The sequence below is a fragment of the Manacus vitellinus genome, unplaced genomic scaffold (genome assembly GCF_001715985.3).
Source record: "Manacus vitellinus isolate BGI_N305 unplaced genomic scaffold, ASM171598v3 scaffold_8_pilon, whole genome shotgun sequence".
Classification (NCBI taxonomy): domain Eukaryota; kingdom Metazoa; phylum Chordata; class Aves; order Passeriformes; family Pipridae; genus Manacus; species Manacus vitellinus.
Window position 1 is genome coordinate 4,588,094 of NW_021940864.1, and position 8,606 is coordinate 4,596,699.

At 41.3% G+C, this 8,606-nt stretch overlaps 1 protein-coding gene across 1 annotated transcript in view; it reads left to right on the forward strand.

Annotated features, from left to right (window-relative positions):
• Nucleotides 1-6,385, forward strand: part of SDE2 (SDE2 telomere maintenance homolog) — an 8,422-nt gene extending 2,037 nt beyond the window's left edge. Inside the window, exons 2-7 of the mRNA XM_029965084.1 lie at nucleotides 183-300; nucleotides 1,932-2,043; nucleotides 2,573-2,742; nucleotides 3,442-3,553; nucleotides 4,144-4,660; nucleotides 6,097-6,385. Coding sequence (XP_029820944.1) covers nucleotides 183-300; nucleotides 1,932-2,043; nucleotides 2,573-2,742; nucleotides 3,442-3,553; nucleotides 4,144-4,660; nucleotides 6,097-6,315 — 1,248 coding nt within the window. The 3' untranslated portion in view covers nucleotides 6,316-6,385. The remainder of the gene's footprint in view (nucleotides 1-182; nucleotides 301-1,931; nucleotides 2,044-2,572; nucleotides 2,743-3,441; nucleotides 3,554-4,143; nucleotides 4,661-6,096) is intronic.
• The last annotated feature ends 2,221 nt before the right edge of the window (nucleotides 6,386-8,606 follow it).

Consider the following 8,606-nt stretch of genomic DNA (forward strand, 5'->3'; position numbering starts at 1 on the left):
TCGTTTGGTAAACAGGAATTAAAACAAGCGCCATAGAGAATGTTCGTGCTTTTAAAATTGTCTGATTTTGGCCTCCCTGCTGTTCCTGGATGAAGGAAGAAAACATCACTGCCTAATGATTTTCTTTGTCAGAATGTTTCATTTTTAGTTGATGATATAACTCAATTATCTGTTTCTTTTAGAATATTCCTGAAGAAAACTTGTATGTGAAGTGTAACGGGCGACTGGCCAGTGATGAAGATGTGTTGCAAAGTGGAGCTGTTTATAGTCTGGAGCCAAGACTTTGTGGTGGAAAAGGAGGTTTGTTCTTTAACTGCTTGCTACTGATTAGATTCTTAGGTTGAAAAAATTCTGCTATGCCATAGTCTATGCTGATAGCAGGAGTTCTCATATACTACCAGATCTCTTGTCGTGTGCATGACTGTGATATAATGTCTCTGAGCTGAAACCAAAGTGCACATGGAAAGCTGAGAATTGACCAGGGAAGCTGCAGTTCAGCTCTTCTTCACATCCCTGTTCAGCTTAACTCTATTAGAAATCTGTATCATGCACCAAAGTGACTTCAGAGTTGAAACTGTGTTGAAAAGGACCTGTTATCTTAGGATCCTGTTTCATCCATGGTCTCTTAGGACAAATGTTTCAGGTACAAATAGTCTGTGATTTGGCTATGTTATATGACCTAATTGACTTTCTTCTCTTATTTTAAAAAACACATAAGTGCCAAGATCTCAGTAGCTGAAGACATAAAGAATTCAATCTAAGCTAGACACCTTGTATTGACAAAATATTTTAAGTGTGTTACTGAAGGTGTGTATGAACATGGCCACCGACATCGTGGACATTCCCTAAAATGGAACATGAGGGGTGAAAGAAACTTTGCAGAATATTTGAGTGCAGTTGGAGTCAATATGTTTGCTTTTTGAATGTAGTTCTTAAAATCTTAGTGAATGCATTGCTGCTGATTTTTGGGAACATACCTGACTGGGCGTCACAGCTTGGTCCACATTCTTCAGTAACATGTTTCATGAGCTACAAAATTTTCCTCACTAGTGGCAGCAATTGGGTTTATTAGCTGAAGGCAATACTTTTTTTGCCTCATGATACAGTAGACTGTCTGCCTTGGTTACTCTTTATAACACTCCTTAGATGTCATTTTAGGGCACTGACATTGTAGATTTGTTCATCTTCCAGTTAAAAAAATGGTGCTTGGCACTTTGCAATTGCATGAAGGATTGTATTGCTATTAATCCACACTGTGTTTCTCTGAGCCTGTTAAACAAGGGTCTTTATCCAGCTGGAGACAGCATAAGGTGATACTGAGTGAGAGAAAGTAGTGGTCTTGCCTTTGAGTAATTAGGGGCTGAGGAGTGTATAGAAATCAGTTTTGAGGGGCTCTCCAGAATAACTTTGCGCATAACAATCATCTTGATGAAGCAGGTAAGGTTATCTGCTAAAAAAAGCTATTTTATTTTTTGTTAGGTTTTTAAAAGGTGATTTAAGCTTGGTGGGGCTAAAGGGTCTTGTGGGGGGAAGGTACATTCTGGCTAAATTAGAAAGGACACAAAAGTGTTAATTTGGGGTGAAAAAGGTTTCAAACCATTTTGCTGAGGGAGCCCAGAAATAGGCCTTCCTGTTAGAAGTGTTGCACAGGTTCTAGTAAATCTGGAGTCTCTGGTGTGACACCAGGAGCACAAAACCAAGGTGATTGGTAAACACTGGGTACCTTTGTTTTCCCTTAGTGCTTCAGCATTTCAGCCAATGACAGTTCTCCAACATGTGGCAGCTTTTAACTCTCCCTTCAGTTACATCGAGGGAGAGGAGAGCGTTGAATTCGCTGTATTCTTTTTCCATAATTAATTCTTTTGTTGTGTGCTAGGTCATATCCTTCTGTTTCTGTTTAGCTAATTCTTGATTACTTTTCCCTCTGTAAGGGTTCGGGTCGATGCTGCGAGCGCTCGGTGCTCAAATTGAGAAGACAACAAACAGAGAGGCTTGCCGAGATCTCAGTGGAAGAAGACTTCGAGATGTCAATCATGAAAAAGCGTAAGGCATTTTCTTGGAAGCTGGAATTAGAAAATAACCTGACTCTGTAGTTCACTGTTAACAAAAGACGTCAAATGACAGGCTGTTGTAGCAGTGAAATGGTACTTTGAATACCAGAAAGAGCAAAAGTGAAATCTTTAGTGCAGATGGACTGGAAGCCAACAGGACTCTCCTGACTGTAATTCTGTTATTGCAAAATGTGATTGTACTGCAGCCTGCTTCTGAGAGACGCTCTGCACTTCTTGGATTCCTCATCTGGAATTCTCACAGTTCTCCCTGAAGGTGCAAGAGCACATATTGGGGATATGTGACCTTACTGCTGTTTCTGGCTTTCAAAATAAACTCTGCTCTCTTCTCTGTAGCAGAATCTCTGTCTGTTCCTTCAGTAGTTCCCCTGAACATTGTTACTTGACTTTTCCCGTTGTCTCCATCGTAGCAGGTGGTGAAAGCATTCAGTAAATGCAAAGCAACCAACTGGCATTCCATTAAATGCTGGAAACACTCATTTTCATGGTTCTGTCACCTGCAGGATGGCTGAATGGGTGAAGAAGCAGGCAGAGAGGGAAGCAGAAAAGGAGCAAAGGCGCTTGGAAAGGCTGCAGCGGAAGCTGGCGGAGCCACGGCACACATTCACAGACCCGGAGTACGAGCGGCAGTACCGTGAGATGGCAGAGCGGCAGGAGGAGTCCATCCGGATAGGTACTGCAGCTTGGCCTCGCTCTCTGTCCTCAAAACATAGAGCAAACTGACAGTCTCTCTAGCCTCACTCCAGCACGAAAACTTCAAAAAAAAAAATAAATTGCTGATGGTAACTCTTCCAGTTGAAGAAAGTTTTAAGATTCAGTAAAATTTGCTTGACTTAGTTTTTCCTCTTTGTCTGCAGTCTCTCTTAAATTGCATTGAACAGTGTAACGTAAAACAAGCGATGCTTCATCTTACTGTGCGAGTGTCATCTCATGATAAGAGCCAAATTCTGTGAAGATGGTCTTGAACTTTAAGAATTACATTATCAGTTTCAGTAAAATGATGAAACTATAAGTGGGTCTTACATAAAAACTAGATATTGAATCCAGCTACACTTCCTGGTTTTTGTAGTTACTTTATCCACGGATTGTTCCCTTGTTGGCAGCTAGATGGTGAAACTGAGGCTGAATGGGATGTAGAACCTGAGAGTTCAGTTCAGGAATCCAATTTTAATTGACTCTGTGCCTTAGTAGATCCATGTAGGAAAGCTTTTGCTGCTACTGAGGTTATTATGAAGCTTTGAGTCTTCATGAATGTGCACCAGTAGTGATTCTTTTCCATTAGTGTTTTAAACTTCATCTGAAATGAAAACTGAAATTTACAACATAGAGGAATTGTGCACTGATGAAGGAGACTTTCAATTTTGTTTTGAAGGGTTGCAGGTTATTGCCAGCAAAGCAGTGTCATCAGAAAGTGGCAAGAGTCGGAAACGTCCCGGTGAACCTGGAAAAAGTGGAACAAAATCTGAAAAAAGAAAATGTCATTGGTAAGTGTTATGCCTTGGTTCTATACTCACATCTCAAGCCTTCAACAGGATGAAAGGTTAGTTAGGTACAAGTAAGCAGATTCAAATCTGAGATGTAGACTGAAATAGGAATAAGAAATCAAACTGATTAAATCAAAGAACTGAAAATAAACATTTCTGTGTTCCTATAATTCTGTCCCAGCTGGAGCAGACAAACTTTATTTGCAAAAATAGGCACTTTGTCCACCTCCCCTTCTAATATGGTTATATTCTACTGCTTCCTATTGTTCTGTTTTTTTCATTAATGAATTAAATTTACAATGAACTTTAAAGAGTTTTTTTCCTGGCATCTTTAACCTAATGTAACATGAAAGAGAAGCCAGTGATTCCAGTCATTTCTGTATTGGGAATGCTGTAAAGAGATATCTGTTTGGGGGGTACGTATGTCTTGTGCAACATCAGCAGCTCTTCCTCTAACTAAACTATCCTAAATAACTGTTAGTTCTCTATATCTCTTTGAAAAGAGAAACATGACAATTTTTTTTTTGAGAGTAATTTATTTAAAAGTTAAAATAGGTGCGTGTTAACTTGTAACATACTCCCCATGCCAGGCTGGGATTGGATGATGCCAACAATTCAGGCTGTGAGGATGACAACAAAGATGAATCCCCTTGTACATCTGACAGAAGTTGTCTGTCAGGCAGCAGATACAATGAAAATGTTGGAAATTCAGATGAATGTTCAAGCAGCGCTGTGGCTTCAGCAGAGGATAGTCCTTCTACCAGTGCAGCTTCTGCTTCAGAAGAAGATAGTCCTTCTACCAGTGCAGCTTCTGCTTCAGAAGAAGATAGTCCAGCTACCAGTGCAGCTTCTGCTTCAGAAGAGGGTAGTCCATCTACCAGTGCAACTGAGAAACCACTGGAGCAGCCAGAAGGTACTGGAAGAGATGTAAAAAGAGAGATGTGCACAGGTGGGCAGACCGAAATTCCGGCTGAAGAAAATAGTAAAATGACAAAGCCCCCGAAGAAAGAGGCCCAAGAAGAGAAAGAAGTGACCCAAGCTCAGAAACAAGAGGAGCTAGAAAATGTTTCTTCTAAGGCACGGGAAACAAACCAGTTACAGAGCACAGTAAGTATGAAGCTGTACAAAACATGTGTCTTTCTTCAGCTGCTTTTACAGCTGAGGAAGCAAATAAGCTTCACCTACAGCAATGGAGCTTTTCCTGCTGGACTGATGAAAGCCCAAGTGATCCTTGGCAGTAAAGGGTGCCAATACTTGTGGTTCATTGCTCCTTGCATAACATTACTAATAAAGATTTTTGGGGGTAATGAATCTAGATTTGTTCTAGCAATAAAACAAAGTATGGCTTTTTTTTTTTTCCAGGCTAGGGAGATGCTTGGATTTTCTGCCTTTTTTCAGCTTGAGCAGAAAGTCTGCCATCAGCTGCCAATGACTGATTTCTCATATGTGAAAGTTTAATACAGTTCAATGGAAAAAAGACCAAGGATGTAACCTGATCAATTAGAACTTTGTCATCTACTGTACTGTTAGAGCTGGCAGATTTTATACAGGATGTTTACCATTCTTCACTGTTTACCTTTTGCTCAGTATTTGCGAGACTTTCTATTCTTAAAACAGGAAACTCCACCAATGCTGTGGCAGATTGTTATTGCAGGTGGAAATATTTTTATAGGAGTCCTTGATGATTTTATTTTTTTTTTAAGTAGGGTGAGAATAATGAGACAACCAGTCATTTTTTTGTATGCTTAGCAGGACAAAGGTTCTAGTTCTGCTAGCAAGAATTGCTTTTGCTGAGCGTGTAACAGAATGGTCTCATTCCCACTGCTGGTATTACTTGCTCTGGGGTCTTTGATGCATACCATAAGACTAATCATTGCTTTCAAGTATTGAATGAAATGAGCATAGATTTTGGTGTCCTTTTTAGTGTGTTAGTGTTTGGTGTTAGTGTTTAGCATGTTAGTAAAATCTGGCATTTGAATTATCCAGGGCCCCGGGTTTGGACTACAGAGTCTGTAGAGGTCCCTTTTGCCCTCAGTTAATTAGCAAATATGCTAATTTCCTTTTAAGATGAAATTTTAATCCTCTTTTATTTTTTTTGTGGCAGGATGAGGTGTGAACTTCAGAACCTGTTTTTTGGGTTAGTCTTACTAAAAAGAGGTGCTTTTATATCTATTTCTTTAATTAGTGTAACTATGTTAGATATAACTGTTCATCCTCCTTCCTGCTCCTGCTGGAGGCTTATTGGTTGTATTCTGCATCAGACTAAAAAGGAGCTATTAGCTTTACCAGGCCTCTGAAAGTCAAGGTTAAGTTACTGAACTGCTATGCAAGATGGTAGGCTGTTTTTAATTCAGCTTTCTTGGGAGTAGTGAACTTTCCTGGAGATAATTGTAGAATCATGGAATCTCCTGAGTTGGAAGGGACCCACAAGGATCATCAAAGTCCAACTCCTGTCCCTGCACAAGAGTCATGCCGTGTGCCTGAGCACGTTGTCCAAATGCTTTTTGAGCTCTCATTTTTCTTGCATGTTTTTCTCTTTGCAGGAGGTGGAACCGATTGACCTACTGGCGTTCAACTCTGCTGCTGAACTGGAAGCCCTGGGTTTAGATAAGCTGAAGATGGGATTGATGGCTTTAGGACTGAAATGTGGAGGCACTCTGAAGGAAAGAGCAGCAAGGCTTTTCTCAGTGAGAGGTCTGTCTAGAGATCAGATCAAGCCATCCCTATTTGCAAAGCCTTCTAAAGGGAAAACTGCTGGTTAGATTTGAGACCGTTTACCTTTTTGCATGTGTATTTGATGTCATTAAATAAAAGTTCTTGGTATCCTTTCAATTGAGTATCCCCAGCTTGTAAATTCACATCCACAAGATAAGCTTCATTAGCATCCCAAGGAGTTACGAAAAGCATGGGCAGGTGCTAAATGTATCATCATACACAGACCCAGCTCCTGTGGATCTGTTTGACACAGTGTTCTGAAAATATAAACTGTAGGACTTAAGGGCTAAATTGTTAAAGCACATTTAAACTGTTTACCTAGGTATGGGATCCAAAAGGAATGTACTTGGGAGTTTGCAGCTTATCATTAGTAAAATCTGGTTTATATGATGAGCAGTGACTTAAGTGCTGCAAATGGTGGTAAGAAAATGTTTGGTGGAGGTAAAGCGTGTGACATGGCTGACAGTTTAATCTATAAGGGAGTTCTTAGAAAATTTAGGGGGTAAAAGGAGAGGGAGGGATGAGAGAGACTTGGAGGTTCTGCTAATCACATCTCATGGGGGTTGTGACAGGACAAGTGGACCCTGGATAGAAAGGAAATAGGTTTGTTTACTGAATGTGTTTCATCAGGAAACTGGAATGAAGGGTGCCTGGGAGGTCACCTTGGCATGATGAGGTTTTGCTGGTGTAAATTCATCAGCTGGGAATGTCGTATGCCGGCAGCAGTCCCCGCTTGGGTGGCAAACCTTTGTGTGCTTAAAGTTCTCTTAAAGCTCTCCTACAGTGCCTGGGTCGTGAGGGCCTTCAGCTCTATGAACACACACTTGAGCTCCTCTGTAGCATGGCAGGGGTAGTGTGGGCCAAAAATGAGCGGACCATTTTAATGACATGTTCTGACAGCAGCTCTTGGCCAAGTTATTTCCGCTCACTGCAATCGTGCTCTTGCCTCAGCTGCAGTGACACAGCCATTTCCCAGCCTACCCCTTGCGTCACCTAGTTGTCTTTTTTTGTTGTTGTGGGTTCCTGGTTAAGCCAGATCAGTTCCCTGATGGGGCATATGATGTGGCTCTAGCAAATTTGTGCCAGCACAACTGAAGCAGCATTACATAAAGTAGGGAATAAACGCTGGTTCGTGAAGGAGGACTGGAATATTTTAAGCCAGCAGTAGTACCAAACACTTTATTGATCAACTGTGTGTTCAGTAGTGCCAGAATGAAAAGAAATACTCTACATCTGTCTTAAAGGACAATAGGTGCACCTTGAGCTAGCTCCACCCTTTGGCACATTTATTTGAGAATTGTTTAGCTCCTGCTGAGCTAAACAGGAGCAAGCACTTGCTCTGGGCTATGCCCACCTGAAGGATTAGCCTGGAGCAATAATGTGTCTTCTGTGTCTAGAGAGCCATAAGGCAATTCTGGACTTCCATGTGCCCTTAGGGCAACCGGAAAACAGCTGGACAACAAACAGGACTCAGACTGATCTGTCAGCAGAAGAGAAATAAGTAGGTGAAGTGCTTTAAGGTTTCTTAAGAATTTGGACAAGAACAGAAAAGTCAACAGTAAAAAGAAATATATAAAGAAACGGTTCCAATGTTATATGGGCTATTTCCACAGGACAGAACGGCCTCAGAATAGAGGTGATCTTTCTAGTCCAGGGCCAGAGGATAATGCAGAGTTTGCAGCACCCTGCCTGTGTCTTTCTTTTCCCAAGGATTAATGCAGCTTTGTATTTCAAAGATGTTTCTGGTTGTAAATGCACCAAAACTGTGAACATCTTCCTAGAGAAAAGGTTCGTGCTCCCACACAAACACTTCCCCAACAAGCAAGTGGTGTGATTTACAGAATTCTTTTGAAGTGTCATTTTAAATGCATTTATTTCAACCGTCAGGAAGATCTAGAGCACTGCCTGTGTTTCACTGGCATTTCAGAGTTGCTGACTGAAAAGAAATAATTAGTGAAAACACTGGCACAAACCCAAGGGGGGGCTTTTCCTCACTTCATATGGATCCATTTCTTCCCTTGAAAGAAAGATAAGTACATCTAATACGCAAAACATAGCAGGGAACGGGGCAGGTCACAGAGAGAAGTACCTTGTGAGGGTTTAGAAAGATCATCACCAGCAGACACAATAGCTACCGGCCTTCAACTAAAAGGTTTCTTTCCCATTGTCCTCACCTGTATGGTCCTAATAAACGAGTTACTAAAAAACACTTAAGCGTTTTGACCTACCCGCCACCTGCTGGAGTGTGCGGGAATTGCTCCCTTTGGCTTGCCGAGTGCGAGAGCTTCTGCGCTTGCTGCTGTAGGTGGCACTGAGCTAACGCGGAGGACGTGTCCAG